At 33.9% G+C, this 16,913-nt stretch overlaps 2 protein-coding genes across 2 annotated transcripts; both read right to left on the reverse strand.

The window, feature by feature from the left end:
* Positions 1-6,018: 6,018 nt before the first annotated feature.
* LOC120575816 (zinc finger MYM-type protein 1-like) lies at positions 6,019-7,320 on the reverse strand. The gene has a single exon (XM_039832710.1). It carries the CDS (start codon positions 7,318-7,320, stop codon positions 6,019-6,021), a length of 1,302 nt encoding a protein of 433 aa, XP_039688644.1.
* A 278-nt stretch (positions 7,321-7,598) lies between these two features.
* Positions 7,599-9,056, reverse strand: LOC112418568 (zinc finger MYM-type protein 1-like). Its single transcript, XM_039833844.1, has 2 exons — positions 9,012-9,056; positions 7,599-8,556 (listed from the first exon to the last, which is right to left on the reverse strand). Exon 2 carries the CDS (start codon positions 8,552-8,554, stop codon positions 7,601-7,603), a length of 954 nt encoding a protein of 317 aa, XP_039689778.1. The 5' UTR covers positions 8,555-8,556; positions 9,012-9,056; the 3' UTR covers positions 7,599-7,600.
* Positions 9,057-16,913: the final 7,857 nt, after the last annotated feature.

Raw genomic sequence — 16,913 nt, forward strand, 5'->3', positions numbered from 1 at the left:
TTTTTTTTGAACATAATATTATCAATATTATAAATGAAGGATATAGATTTTAGGCTGATTTTTTTATAATTTTAATTATTCCATTAAACAAGTTTTTGTATATATATTGTTGGTGGTATTAAAAAAATATAAGGGTTTATATTATATTTTTTATATTATTGCTGTTATTGAAAAAAATAAACATGATTTTTTTTTGGATTTGTTACAATTAGAAAGTCGTAAATATTTATACTTATAATTTTAATCAAAATCAAAATTTCATATAAAATACAGTTTATAATTTACATCTGTTAGCGCAACAAAAAGAGCGGAAAGACACGTGCTAGTAAATACTAGGACAATTATTATTAACGTTTTTTAAATCCGGTTTTGTAATTTTTTCTTCTTCAGTATATATGGTTTAAATCTGTTCGTTTCAACGGTTTTCCACAATATCCAAATGCCATAATTCCACTATATTTTTAAACAATATTTTTGGTTCATTGACTAAATCACCCTTTTCAAATGAAACTACAAATTCCACAATGTTTATCAACAATACAAATTTTAACAGTCAACTTTTGAGAACTTTTAAATTAATCCATGTCGTTCACTTAAAATTAAATCCTATGGCTCCTAAACAATTTGAAAAAACAAAAAAAAAATTAAGAGGTCTTGCACGGTGAGAGACCTATAATGGTCTCGTACCGTAGCCACAGCCATATGTTAAATGTATAAGTCAGAAGCAAATCATATGCTCAAGAGTTTTTTTTTTTTTTGTTGTTGAGGGAAATATGCTTAAGAGATGTATTTGTTAGATTCTGCACTAATTATGTATTTTATCCCAATAGTGAATAGTTTTCTACACATGGTGTAATCATTAGCTTTTAAACTATCATTAAATGAAATATCCTCTTTTTAACAGGAAAAAAATAAAGTCTTAAAAAGTGCATACATCCAATTAGGGGTGTACATGGGTTGGGTAAACTCAAAAAACCCATCAAACCTACCCAAAAAAAACCCAAAAAAGTGGGTTGGGTTGGGTGATTGGGTGGATATGGTTTGAAAAAATGAAAAACTCATAAAAAATAATGGGTTTTAGGTAAAACTGGACCCATACACAATAAACCAACTTACCCAATTAATTTTCAAATTTTAATTTCATTTTTATAGGGAAGAAGAATAACAACAAATGTTTTGATCATAAGATTAGTTTAATTTCTAAAATTGACACAACACATCCTCTATATTGAAAATAAAAAAAATATTAGAGTTACAAATTATGATGTTGCAATTTATAGTTACTTTGATGCTAAAGCAATTTTACGTCATTCAACTTTAATTTATTTCAAGTATTCGATGATTAAATTTTTTATTTAATATTAAAATTTATTCTTTTATGATGCTAAAATATAGTGAAAATAGGTTACATAATTATTTTAAGAAAATAAAAAGTTGAGAAATTTTTATGAAAAAAATACAAGGACTCGTCGTTTAGTCATTTCATATTAACAAAAAAAAAATTGGATAACCCACTACCCAACCGAAACCAAACCGAAAATTAGTGGATTTGCCCAAACCCACCCATTAATTTAACGGGTGGATATTTTACCTAACCCAAACCGGAGTACCCTATATGGTTCGGGTCTTGGGTTTGGCCAAACCCAACCCAAATCAACCCACTTACACCCCTACATCCAATGTAATTGTGCGTGCGTGAAACATCAGTAGAATCGTTGAATTATGTTGATTATTTGTTTAGTAAACCATTAAATTGATATTTGTCTTGGTAAACCACTTTTAAATTAGTTGTCGATTTTTTCAATGTTTTAAATTAGTTTAGTTAGATTCATATATTTATGTTTTTATCACATGATAAATACTAACAGAGAAACTTAATTAAAAATAGTTTGACAAATATATGAACTATTTCAAAATATCAAAGAATCGGAAACTAATTTGAGAATTTTTTATAAAAACATGAACGAACTTGATGGTTTAGTTGCAATTAGCCGTTGGAACATGTCAATTTGCATAAACCTCTATTTCTTTAAATTGAAGTTCAGAAACCCATCATCATCCAGTTCTTCACTATTGTAATGTTTTATGATACGGACACTTTTTTCAAAGAAAGATCGTGCCAACCAGATCTACATCAAATATTAAACTATGAAACCGGTCGGTAGTATTGAAACAATTTTGTTAAACATGAAAAGTGGTGCCCCTATTGTATTTATCAACAATTTGTAACGAAACATATAATGATCATATTATTATATGGAGAATGTCAAAAGAGTGTCTTACGGGTGTTGATTAAGCAACCAAAATAAATACTTTCATGTCTTTTTTACAAGATTATTTTACAAAAATCATGGATATTAAAAAAAAAAAATTGGAGTAATAAATTTGTCTAAAAACATAGAGTACAGTACTAAATTGTTGTTTTTTATAAATGCATCCAATGTTCATTTTTTATATTCCAAGATAATTGGTAGGAGTAGTGCTAGCAACACTCTCTTTTAAACATTCTCATAAATACTCACTTCATTATTGGTTTAAATCAAGATGGGTCTCACACATTGAAAATGGGTTCCACTTAAAGTGGTGGGACATACACTAGTTTCATTCAATAAGAGAGTGAGTGTTGAAAAGAGAATATTGGCGAAGGTCCTTGCGAGAAGGTTGGCGAGGGTGATAAGTCCAATTATTTCCCAAAATCAATCGGCTTTTTTGAAAGGTAGGAACTTGGCGGACGCTGTTTTGGTTATTAATGAGATATTGGACTTTGCTAAGAAGTCGAAGGAAGAATGTTTGATTCTTAAGGTGGACTTTGAGAAGGCTTACGATTCGGTGGATTGGGGTTTTTTGGTGTATATGTTGCGGAGAGTGGGTTTTTGTGATAAATGGATAGAATTGATGAAGGCTTGTGTGTGTGGCGGGAGTATGTCCATCCTAGTAAATGGTAGTCCAACGGAGGAAATCAATATCCAAAGAGGATTGAAACAAGGAGATCCTCTTGCACCTTTCTTTTCCTATTAGTGGTGGAAGGTTTTAGTGGTTTAATGTCCAATGCGGTGCGTCTTAATTTCTTTCAAGGCGTCAAGATTAAAGAGGAGGGGACGGTCTATTCTCACCTTCAATATGCCGATGATACTATATGTCTGGGGAAAGCAACAGTATAGAATTTGTGGACTTTGAAGGTTTTGCTTAGGGGTTTTGAAATGGCTTCCGAGTTGAAGGTTAATTTTTTCAAAAGTTGTTTGATGGGGATTAATGTGGCACCGGAGTTTATGGATATGGCTTGTAATTTTTTGAATTGTGCTCAAGGTGTTTTTCCATTCAAGTATTTTGGTTTGCTGGTGGGAGGGAATCCGGGAAGGGCTATCACTTGGGACCCCTTGTTAGATAAATTCTCTAAAAAATTGTTTTCTTGGGGAATAGGTATCTTAGTCTTGGTGGTAGAATAGTTCTTTGTAATTCCATCTTGAATGCAATTCCTATTTTCTATCTTTCTTTCTTTAAAATGCCAGTGTGAGTGGCAAAGAAGATAGTTAGAATCCAAAGGGAGTTTCTATGGGGAGGAATGGAGGGGGGAAAGAAAATCAATTGGGTGAGTTGGAAGGTGGTGTGTCAACCTAAAGAGGTAGGACATTTTCTAGTGGAGAGATATGGTCCAAAGGTGTGTGAGTTAATGGAGATGGGTGAGGACTTGTAGCCGAGAAATGCATCTCGGTGGTGGAAAGGTTTGGTGTCACTTTCATAAGGGTTGGACATTGATTGGTTTAATGAGGAGGTGGTCCGTCGTGTGGGGAATGGGTCAAATACGAGTTTTTGGAGGGTGGCTTGGAGAGGAGATGTGCCTTTCATGTCGAAATATAGTAGGTTATATTATCTCTTAACAAATAAAGAGGCTACGGTTCAAAATTTGTGGAGGAATAACAATCAAGGAGGGGAATGGGTTTTTAATTGAAGGCGGCATTTATTTGTATGGTAAAATAATCCTTTAACAGAGTTATTGGGTGATTTGGAAGGTTTTGTGGGGAGTGAGGCGGAGGATTCGTGGAGATGGAAGTTAGAGGAGGACCACTTTTTCTCGATAAAGTCCTTGTATTTAAAGTTGGAAGGGAGGGAGATTCTGGAGGTGTCTTGACCGGAGGGGGAACGGAGGGTGTTTCGAAAAATTTGGAAAACGGGGGCACCTTCCAAGGTGATTTCTTTTGTTGGGAAGGCTCTTTTAGATCGAATCCCGACATGTGTCAACTTGGAAAAGATCACCTTGTAACCAGCAGGTGCAGTTAGCCATCGAAAGGATAGACCTATAATTAACTGGAGAGTAAGACCCTGCACGTAAGGATCACCCTGCGATCAGCAGGTGCAACTTGACGACTGACTAAGTTCAGGGGCGGTTCCTCTCAAGAGGATGGGGTAGCCTTTGCTACCCCAAAAAATAAATTATTCTTGAATTGGTTGATATAAAATTACATTTAACTACCCCAAATAATAAATATTGAGCTACCCCAAATAAACTTGGTTTGCCGAAAATTAGCATAAATAAGAAAAAAATTGCTACATGATTGACAGATATATTTATACGGGTTTGATTGATACTTTCAATCTCAATAACAACTATAGGTTGACAATAATTCAATAACAATAGTTATAAACAAATTAAAAGGACAATAAGTTTTTGAAAATAACTTGTTTGCTTACATTGAAAAACATTAATAATCTATTTATTAAACAGTCAATTATGGATAAAATTTACTTCTTAAAATACGTTTTGCCCAAATTTTTTAAATATTTTTGTCAATTTTATTTCATTTGTTGTTGCTATGATTTACACTTCATATAAGTAAAAATTGTTGTGATTTTTTTACATAATGGTTAAGTTTCGAATTAAATTTGTTTTTGTTATCTACGGCACTCGCAATTTTTAAGTCAAATTTCTAAGATTTTATTTATTTCAGTCCTTAATTTATTGTTATATAGATTAAATGCATGACTAAAAACACTTTTTTTTTTGTAAAATTTTAAAAAGCTGAGACAAAAATTGAATAAATTTTTTGTCAGGATTAAACTTATAAAATTATAATCTATGGGACTAGAAATATATTTTCCTTAAGTTTCATATTTTGATTTTAATTTTTTTTTATTTTTCTTTATTTTTGGCCCCTGCGTAGAATTTTCGCTAGCTTCGCCGCTGACTAGGTTAGAAACGTCCCACGACCGCATCACTTAGATAGTTCACTTAGAATAACTAGATGCGACATGTATGCTAATTAAATATTCAACAAATAAATAGGGGGATTCGAAGAATCCTCTAACCGCTGTTACTTTTCTGCAACCAAAAACAGGTAACTTGTTATGTTGCAAACAGATAAAAATTGCTTCCTAATGTCTTTAAGATATAAGAAATACTCTATAAAAATATCAATTAATTCTCTTTCATAAAGGGTAAACATTTAAAACAACATCGATTGTCAACAAAATTAATTCAACAATCAATATTCTTAATTCCCATGTTTTGCACAAAAGGGCCCTATAATTAAGGACGGAGGTAGTATCCTATAAATATAAGTTGTTACTTTTTAATAAAATAATAATTACACAATTTATTATAAGAATTTACTCCCTTCATCCCTAATTAATAATTATATGACCATTTTTTTCTTAAAAAAAATTATAAGACCATTTTAAAGAAAAAAATTAAATATATTGTGTCTAAATATAAAACTATCTACAAAGTACCCAAGAAAATATAGGTGAGATGACATCGATCTCTTCTAACTTAACCAAAGTCTTAGGTCGGAATTAAATCGTGCAACAATGTTAAAACTCTCAAGGAGGGTTCGCCACCCATTTGAGTCCAACAAGACTCGAGGGATTTATCACCCCAGTTGCCAGTGGCGGAGCCAGGAATTTCATAGAGCCTGGGCGGAAAATATATCACAAATTTTTTTAAAAAAGAGGTTCATCTTTTTTTCAACAAAATTACAATTTGAATTAAGAGAGATGGAATATTACCTGCCAAATAGCATGCTAGATAAAATTAGGAGGTAAATGCCCTTTCCGAGATTTCTTTGCGGTGAATGTTCGAATAATATCAATGTCATCAAGTGATTTGAATATCTCCCGCTCAGTGTAACATATCATCAAATCATTTAACCACTCATTGTTAATCTTGTTGCACAATTTAGTCTTGATAATCTTCATTGCTGAAAAAGCTCTTTCAACGGATGCTGTCGACACCGGCAATATCAAAGCCAACTCAATGAGTTTGTAGACCAATGGAAATACCAAATGTTTCTCAGTTTGAACCATCTTCATAGCCAAACTTTGAACATCTTCACAAGAAGAAAAGGAAGCATGCCTTTTCACTTGAAGTACATAAGTGTCAAGTTGCTCCCTTATTGTTCCACGATCATCATCAGAAAAGTCAGCATGATAAATATCAGCAAGATGAGCAAGCTTATCAACATCAAATTTGGAGAAAGAGTTCTTGGGGTCAAGACATGAGAAGCAATCAAGGACAATGTTACTTCCTTCACTAAAGCGATGATCCATCTCCACACAAATTTTGTCAATAGCAACATAAAAAATCTCTGCACGGTAATGGTGAAGATTAGTGACAGTCCTCCCTTCTAGTCTTGAACGACCCCTAACCGGTATTTCATCATCCATATTTGGCACCGGAATACCTTTAGCAACACAAAATTCTTGTACATCCAAAAATAAATTATCCCAACCATTATCTCTCAATGTGGCAAACCGAGCTTTGACAACATTAATTAAATCCATGGCAAGCACAATATTAAGATCTTTTCTTTGCAAGATTTTTGAAAGCTCGTTTGTGATACCAAACAACTTTAACATTAACTTCAAAATGAAAACAAATTTAAAGCTCTCCATTTTTTCTATCAAACCCGCTGCTTGAGATGGTCTACGTCCATCTTTATCAACCATACTAAGCACCACTAACACGGAGGACCACATCTGATCCAAACGAAGCAAGGTAGTATGATGTGAACCCCATCTAGTATCCCCGGGTCTAGCGAGACTACATGATTGGTTCAAACCCCTTCTTGTAGATATCTCACCACTCGATAGTTTACTCAAAATATCTTCGTGTTGTACCTCCGTCAAAGCATCCATTCTCTTACAAGATGCACTTGATGTTGTTACAATTAAGGATATGTACTCAAAGAAATCATTAATAGATGAGCAACTACTAGCAACGGACACAATCACCAATTGCAAGCGGTGAGCATAACAATGGACATAGAAAGCATAAGGGTTTTCATCTAGGATCTTTCTTTGCAAACCATTAAATTCACCTCTCATATTTGAAGCCCCGTCATATCCTTGCCCTCGTATCCTTGAAATAGATAACGTGTAACGATCAAGAATATCATAAAGAGCATTCTTTAGTGCCTCGAAAGTAGTATCTTTGACATGATATAGTGCAAGAAATCGTTCCACAACTTCCCCTTTGTTGTTCAAGAACCTATAAAATATTTGATGGATATGGATTTAAAAAGTCTAACAGTAGCTTTGAAAAAAGTCTAGAACAATAGCTTTTATATCATTATGGATATGGATTGAAAAAGTCTAACAGTAGCTTTCAAAAAAACCAAACAATGTAGAAATTGGAAAATACAACTACTGACCTCAACATCACCGCCATTTGCTCTTTGACGGATATATCACGTGACTCATCAATAAGCACAGAGAATTGTTTATCACCAAGCTCTTCCGTAATCACCTTCATAACTTCATGTGCACAAGACATTGCAAGATCCTTTTGAATGTCACCGCAAGTCATTTTGCAATTTTTTCCCCCACGGTCAAAAGCATCTCTCACTTGTTCATTCTTTGATTTTTCCCAATCTATCAACTCTCTAAAATTTCCCTTGTTTAGAGAATTAGACGTTTCGTCATGGCCACGGAAAGAAATGCCTTGTGATACGAGAAATTTAGTACAATCAAGAGAACAAGTCAAGCGGATCTTATACAACTCTTCCGATTCCCTAGTTGCTCTAGCAATCTTACTTGTCACACTTTGTCTTTGATTCTTATAATCATCATAATGCTTGATACATTTGTTGTGCATACTATTATGACCACCAATATGATCTTTCAATCCTTGAGATGCATGCTTCCAATCTTTAAATCCGTCTTTGTTGAAGACTTCATAACCAAAGTGCTCGGCCCTCCCGGGTTGCTTAAAGAGAAAGCAATAAAAACAATAAGCTGCATCCTTCGATTCGCTATATTCAATCCATGTATATTTGTTATACCATGATCTAGAAAATGACCTTGCATCCCTCCCAAATTGAGTACGAGGAAAACTTTCCAAATTTGGTTGTGTTGGACCCTTCAATATATATGCCCTCCTCACTTGGTCTTGAATATCCGGAGCATACTCCCAAATTTGTTTCCTAAGACCTGGATCACGCACAATCTCATTTGGATTAAACTCATTGGCCACATTAGGCGGTGGTTCTTCTACTTCGGTTTCCGGTTGCACAACATTTACATTCTCAATCCTTGTTCTATCTACCAAAAACTTCCTCATCTCTGAAATTTAAGGATTCAAAGTGAATATTCAATTTACATAATAACAAGTTTAAAAAATAAAGCTAACAGTTCCTTAACAGTTAACAACTAGCTTTTCCATTTCTAAAAAAAAAATCACTAGTTTAGTTTTTCCTTACCAACTATTAATCAATTTTTCAATTCACATAACAACTACTAATCTCAATTCACATAACTACTAATCTTTTAATGTAGTAGTATTTCCCATTCAAACTTCAAATAATCATTCCCCTTTGTAGTAGTAATTTCCCATTCTAAGTTTCTAACTTCAAAATCAAATAATCATTCCACTTTGTTGTCATTTAAATTTGTCCTTCAAATGATCAATTTTTCAATTACACAACACACCAATTTTTCAATTGCAGATTTGCAGTCACCAATTTTACAATTTTTCTAAAACCCTAAAACAAGGAAAGAAAGGAAGGAGAAGAGATTACCTTTAGAGAATTAGAGTGAAGAGATTAGCAACAAGGAAAACTAAGCAACCAAGAGACAGTTGAGAGAGAGATGACTGATGATGAGTGAGAGAGCTGAGTTACCGAGAGAGAGAGAGCCAGAGAAGAGGGTACCGAGAGTGAGAGAGCTGATGATGGTGTGATGTATTTGCCCATTTTTTTTTTTTGAAGTGTGTAAATGGGCCTATATGTTGGGCCTAATGTGAGGAAATTACGGATCGACGCCGGGCGGTAAAACCGCCCCTGCCAGTTGCGCACGCGGATGATACCTGTTTACAAAAAAAAAAAACCATCTACAAAGTTCTAGATGTATTTATTGCTCTTTTTTCAACTAGACCCTTGTAATACTACCAATTAGAGTAATGCTAGGGACATTCTCTTTTCAACACTCTCTCTAAAACTCACTTTCTTATTTGATGAAACTAATGTATGTCCCACTACTTTAAGTGGAACCCATTTCCAATGTGTGAGACCTATCTTGATTTAAACCAATAATAAAGTGAGTGTTTATGAGAGTGTTAAAAAGAAAAAAGGTCCGGAAAGGTTTGCGTATGATTTGGGAGGTTGCCATATGGGTGATTTGGAAAGTGAGGAATGAACGCATTTTTAATAATGTGATAGTAATGTGGGAGGAGATTGTGGAAGAGGTGAAGGTGATGTCTTGGAGGTGGATTATTGGTAGAACCTCAACTCCGAGTTGCATGTTCTATGAGTGGAGTTGGAGTCCTCGGGATTGCTTGATGCGCTAAGGAGCTGCTGCCTCATTATTGCTGTTTCTAGTCTCTGATGTGCGGCGTGTGTGTTTGTGGCAGTGCTGCTGAAGCTGCTGTTATGACAGTTCAGCAGCAGCGGTTCCTGTGTTCTGGAATTTTTGGCTGCGCTTTGGGGTTCTTTTCCTCTACTTCGGTTGCTGTTTTGGGGTCCTTCGGCTGGGCTGCTTAAGGCATAGCTATGGGATTGAATTTTGGTGTTGAGAATTAGATTTCAAGGTCAAAGCTTTAGCCATTTAAAAGTGGTTGGTGGTAGCTTTTGGTAGTTAGCCCTTTTCAGCTTCTCTGTTGGATTTTGAGTGATGTTACGCGTTATAGGCCGCATCTTTGTTGTTGTTCTTCCGTCTCTTTGCGTCTTGCGAGAGCTCCGGTTTTAATAAATTTTTCGATTAAAAAAAAAAATTAAAACAAGAGCACGAATTTCAACAATTAAGCTCACAATAATCACTTATCTCAAATAAGCATTTATGCATTGAATTAGAGAAGAGATCACAACTAAAATATTATGAATGAAATCTAACCCCCTTACTTCAAATCTTCACAAATCTAAGTTAGTGCTTCACTTTAACTCCAATCGCTTGAGTCTCTACCCTCTTCTTGCCCTCTCTCTAGCTCTCTCAAAATGTTTTATGAGAATGAACAAATGATACTAGGTGACCTAATTTCCTCAATGACAAAGGTTTAAATAGGCTCACCACTATTGGACTTAACCTTTAATGTCTTAATGGGCTTAACACACTCATTAACCAATTCATAATGGTTCTATTCACTTACGGGTAAAACCAACAATAGTTACCGGCTCTAAATTAATTACCACACTTTCTAGTCACTTATTAACAATAATTATTCTCCCCCAAACCACCAAAATAAAATTACTAATTTACCCTTGCCCACAAAATGCCAAAATACCCCTCTAGTATTAAAACCCACTAAAATATACACATGAAAAATTAATCACATACAAAACATATATGAAAGACACATAAAAACAATTAAAATAAATCTAACGAAAATCAGACTGTTACAAATTTCACTCAAATAGTCAAAAATCATGAAAACTACTAAACAACAGCAACAATTATGAAGTTTAAGATATTAACACAACATATTCATGAAGTTTATCATACCCACAATTTCACATGAAAAAGGAGCACGTATTTATCATTTAAAACCATAAAAGTCACAATTATAAAACCATTTAAACACACAAGTAGAAAAAGTGATTATAGCTTAAATTGTGAAAAAGATATTATCCCCCTTACCTCTACTCAACAACAATCCAATCCCTAGCTTCAATTTTCCTCCTAGCCACCAACCTTAAGCTTTCGCTCTCTAGTTCTTCTGTGCTCTTCAAGATCTCCTTTCCCTCTAACTCTATCTTGAAATGTTTTGTGAAAATGAGTGAAATGAAGATTATGACCTAATTTCTCATAAGACTAGTGTTTATATAGTCACTACACAAATGGACTCAAACCCTAGTCGTCTTAATGGGCTCAATATTCTTACTATCTAATTCACCGAGTTACTGCACACTTAACCGTTAAAATAACAAATAATTACCGTCTATAATTACTTACCACAATCACTAGTAACTTAGTAAAAATAATCATTCCCACTTAAAACACTAAAAATAATTCTCGCAACCAAAAGACTATTTTACCCTTACTCACCAAATGACTGAAATACCCTTGAGTCTGAAATGACTAAAATACCCTTCTTAAGCTAAAATCCACTAATCCCGAATAATATACACAGTGAGACAAATAATCACATACAAGCACATATGAAAGCACATCATATTTAGTTAAAATAATTCTAACAAAAATCGGGTTGTTACATTGCTTTTCCTCAAGTAATGAAAGAAATAACATAAGTTATTCTTTGCATTTTTTTAGGAAAAACATAACTTTCCGGGAATTGTGCTTAGGACATCTTTCATCACATCTACAACAGAGCAGCAACTAACTTACCACGCTACGTTCAAGCGGGACTGTCTAGGAGAAAGTACTATATTCTCAGCCACACTCTTTTCTATGATATATGTATGTATCACCTAAAGCTAGTTGGACTGGTCACGACATTTGCCCACTCCAGTCGTCACATGAATGTACTTTACTGTAAATTTGAAACAATTTTAAACAGTCATTCAAAGTTAAACTATATGCCTAGCCATGAACATATAAACAATATGTATTGCTTTTATGTCTTGTATGCCAAGTTTTAGGGGGAGCAAATAATCATCAACATGATGTTTTGACATCATCGAAAAGGGGGAGATTGAAGCTTGTTTTGCCGAACTGCTATTTTGATGATGTTCTTTGTTGCATGTTAGTTTCCTCGCATATTGTTTCTCTCTTTGTAGATTAGAATTAGAACTGGTTAAAGCACCTTAGTGATCTGATTATTGAAGTATATGGTCTGATGTTAATTGACTTGAAGAATTCCTAACTATTGTGGAATTGAAAGCATAAAGTGATGGTCATGGTCCTTATTAAGTGATTGAGGTTGGTGGTCTGCTATAGAATGCTTCAGCAGACTAGAAATTGGTTTTCAAATTACTCATTTAGTGACATTTTGGGATTGATTTAGTACACTTGGATTGCATCTTAGGACAGGTTCCATGAGATGAAGGACACCACTATATTATTGAGTTATGAATTACAGGTTTTCTGGCAGTCTGTGCAGCTACCGTTTTGTTTTGCATGGTTGTAGTTCATGTTCTCTTCTTCAGTTATTGACGAGGCTGCTTTATGCTCTTGCTGCAGATTTGTTTGGCATTGGTTTTTAGTCGACAAAATGGTGTTGTTTTTAGGTGTTAACATGTTTTGGTTTTTGAATTCAAATTATGTTGGATGTAATTTTGTAGTTTTCTAGTAGTTATCATGTGGATCTGTATTTTTTGTACCTATCAGCTATATACGAGTTTGTCACTTTTGCCAATTCTAGGCTCACTGATTTGACAGTGCACTACATTTTGCAGTCTATTCTTTTTTGTTTCTAAAATAAACTTATCAAAGTTGCTTCAAGTTGAGCCCTAAAGCTTATAGTCAATAAAGGTCCACTAGGCCTAGATTACTCACTCAAAATATAAAAGAAAATCTTCATCAGTTAGGATTTGAGATTTCAAACTTGATTTTGAATTATTTGCCCACTTAGACAACTAAGTGATTTGAAATGCATTTAGTATCACATTGCTTCTCTCATATCTACTCTAAGTTAGTTCTGCCGTTTCGTGATTTTTTTTTTCCTGCTGAAAACATGTACACCTTAGAGCAATTTATATGTATATTAGTATTTGGTCAATTAATTGGCAGCTTTATCATCTTACCATTTTGACAGATACATTTGTGTTATCCTTTATATTCCAAGTATGTATATTAATTAGCAGCTTTCTAATAAAGCATGTTGAGACCTACACTCATGTAATCCCTTATATTCCAAGTATGTACTAACTTTCAGACTCATATATGCTCATTTTAAACAAAACATATTGATAGCGAAAAACTTTTTTCTACTAAACAAATTAACTTACATACGTATAACATGAGTTCTTTTAACAGACCTTATGTTATATTACACCTATATTTTTTAATAAAAAGTGCAGGTAATGTTTTGAACTATCTATGACCCGTGCGGCAGCACGGGTGAAAATTCTGGTGTTTATATAGTCACTACACAAATAGACTCAAACCCTAGTTGTCTTAATGAGCTCAATATTCTTATTATCTAATTCATCGAGTTACTACACACTTAACCGTTAAAATAACGAATAATTACTGTCTCTAATTACTTACCATAACTCACTAGTAACTTAGTAAAAATAATCATTCCCACTTAAAACACTAAAAATAATTCTCGCAACCAAAAGACAATTTTACCCTTACTCACCAAATGATTGAAATACCCTTGAGTCTGAAATGACTAAAATACCATTCTTAAGCCAAAATCCACTAATCCCGAATAATATACACAGTGAGACAAATAATCACATACAAGCACATATGAACACACATAATAATTAATTAAAATAATTCTAACAAAAATTGGGTTGTTACATTGCTTTTCCTCAAGTAATGAAAGAAATAACATAAGTTATTCTTTGCATTTTTTTAGGAAAAACATATCTTTCCGGGAATTGTGCTTAGGACATCTTTCATCACATCTACAACAGAGCAGCAACTAACTTACCTCGTTACGTTCAAGCGGGACTGTCTAGGAGAAAGTACTATATTCTCAGCCATACTCTTTTCTATGATACATGTATGTATCACCTAAAGCTAGTTGGACTGGTCACGACATTTGCCCACTCCAGTCGTCACATGAATGTACTTTACTGTAAATTTGAAACAATTTTAAACAGTCATTCAAAGTTAAATTATATGCCTAGCCATGATCATATAAACAATATATATTGCTTTTATGTCTTGTATGCCAAGTTTTAGGGGGAGCAAATAATCATCAACATGATGTTTTGACATCATCGAAAAGGGGGAGATCGAAGCTTGTTTTGCCAAACTGCTATTTTGATGATGTTCTTTGTTGCATGTTATTTTCCTCGCATATTGTTTCTCTCTTTGTACACTAGAATTAGAACTTGTTAAAGAACCTTAGTGATATGTTGCATAATGTTACTTTTCCCTGTGTTAAAACTTCACATGCTTTTAAAACTCCTGTTCAATTCAAGTGAATCGATTCACAGCTATCTGAATCGTATCATACAAGTTCTGTGACTTTGTGTGAATTAACTCAATACATCATGAATCGATTCACTCCTGAATCGTGTGATAAAACTTTCTTACTTGCACTGAACTGATTCAAGTTAATCTGAATCGTATCAAACTTCATTTTTCCTTTGTCTTGTATTTCAGCTGTCTGAATCGATTCAAATTGTTATTTTTTCATGAAAATGGGCACATTCACCGATTTACTATATATACTCACTCTCTCTTGACTTTCAAAATATTGAATCATTTGTATCTATTCCCTTTAGGTCTCAAAAACTCATTGTCCATAAATTCTTTAAGATTAAACACTTTTTCTTAGGAGATTAGTTGGGTTTAATCAAGGCTCCAAAGTGAAGTGAACTATCTTATTCCACCTCCAAAGGTCTTGGGGGTATTTCTTACCGTTCTTGAAGTCGAAGGGGATTCGTTTACCGGACATAGCATCAGAGACTTGAGCGAAGTGTTCGAAGGGGTGCACGGGTAATCAATGATTCAAAAATTCAAGGATCACCAAATTCAAAGGTTATTTAAAGTTTGGGGGAGTGTTTACATAGGGGTTAAAGAGAATTAGTTTAATTTCAAGGAACTCTTGTAAACACATTTGTATTCAACATTGTTACTATTAGTGGATGACCTTGGTTAATGTGTGCTTCATCAAGAAGGGTAGACGTAGCTCTAGAGAGGAAGAAAAGAGTGAACTACTATAAAAATATCGGTGTTATCTATCTCCCTATCCTATTTACTTTCGATTATTACATACGTTAATTGAATAATTGTTAGGATAGAAACTTATATTGATCTAAGTTGTTTTTCGTCAAAAGTTAACCTAATTCGTTGAATTAGATTTTAGTAATCACCTTAGATCAATTGAGTTCAATTTCTATTCAATTCTTCAATTCCATATGCATTGTGTTTTTGATTGATAGCTTGGTATATTTTCATATAGGTTTGGTTTTGAAATTGTCTAAAGTTTTGCAAATTGTACAAGCCACATTAAGTTTCGATTGTAATAAAATATATATTGTGAATCACTCAATTCTACATTTAATCTTATTAGCACATAGTTTTATCTTTTTGGTTATTGTTGTGATTGTTCATGTGTGTTTCCAATAATCAATTTATTTCAATTTACTTATTGCTAAAACTCCGAAAAACTTTTTCAAAGCGCTATTAACTCCCCTCTAGCTTATAAACTTATTGGCCATATAGACCAATATTTTCCTGCTTTTATTTAGGGTAAAGCCCGCAATTTTAGCCCAAACCCATGTCGAAACTCTCACTAAAATACCAACATTCCTCATTCAGAATTTATCGTTCAATACTGTGGCAGTTCAAGAGGAAGGAAACTTTGGAGCTTCGAGAGAGTTTCTATCTTCTCCTTGATTTATAAGGGTATGTTTTTATCTTTAGTAATTTGTTTTTAGTTACCATGTGTAACTAAATCTTTTTAGGTTAGAGTTCTAAGATGAACCTGAAGGTGAGAAAAACACAAGAACGGGGGGTTGAATTGTGTTTTCTTTTTCTTCTTTTTCTCCTATCTGAAATAAGCAGTTCAGAAGCAGATAGAGTTCTACTTCTGAAGAGATGTTCAGAACTAAATGCAGCGGATAAAACAGGGAGAAAGAGACAAGAAAGACACAAGAAATTTATACAGGTTCCTTCCACAAACCGGAAGTCAGTCCTGTCCCCCTTGCACTTCCAAGGGGAGTTCACTATGTAATATCTGATTACAAATGCTCACTACTAAACTTAGTAAGAGACTTCAAATTGCTCAAGCACAACTGCAAGATACTTCCTATGCTCCTGAACACAATCAAGAGACTTCTATTGCTCAAGCACAATTGCAAGAGACTTCTTAATTCAAACAGAATTACAAAGAAAAATGTTTGAGATTGAACACTTGATATACAATTAGTGGTGTTCACAATATAAATTAGATACAGACTCTAAAGACTCTAGAATTCCTAAGATATAAGCTTTGTTAAAAATTCTAAGTGAACTTTGAAGTGGAGAACAATTTCAACAGAGTTTTGGCTTAGCTGATGCGTAGTATTGTTCTTATGTAACTCTGAGTCTTCACTCCTTTATATAGAGGTGTGAAAGAGACGTTGAAATGTCATCACATTCAAAATAGAGTCGTTTGAAGCTTTTGAACTATCACTAATGATCCTTTGCCTGATATGGTTATTGTCCTATGAAGGATCAATTTCAAATGCGTTCCCAATGTGAATAAACATTGTTGCAGGCAGAACTGTCATCCTTGTCTTGTAGCAGAGACAAAAAAAAGAGTAGTGGAAGTAGTGGTTGTACACTTCGTACAAACGTACTATGTCAACGCTCTTTGAAGAATAAGCATCCAATGCATTTCAAAATAGCTGTTTCCATACTTT

This window comes from Medicago truncatula, chromosome 4 (genome assembly GCF_003473485.1).
Source record: "Medicago truncatula cultivar Jemalong A17 chromosome 4, MtrunA17r5.0-ANR, whole genome shotgun sequence".
Taxonomy (NCBI): domain Eukaryota; kingdom Viridiplantae; phylum Streptophyta; class Magnoliopsida; order Fabales; family Fabaceae; genus Medicago; species Medicago truncatula.

Excerpts from the sequence above, each read along its gene's own strand:
- LOC120575816 (XM_039832710.1), bottom strand. The coding sequence starts at position 7,320 with ATGAGAGGTGAATTTAATGGTTTGCAAAGAAAGATCCTAGATGAAAAC.
- LOC112418568 (XM_039833844.1), bottom strand. The coding sequence starts at position 8,554 with ATGAGGAAGTTTTTGGTAGATAGAACAAGGATTGAGAATGTAAATGTT.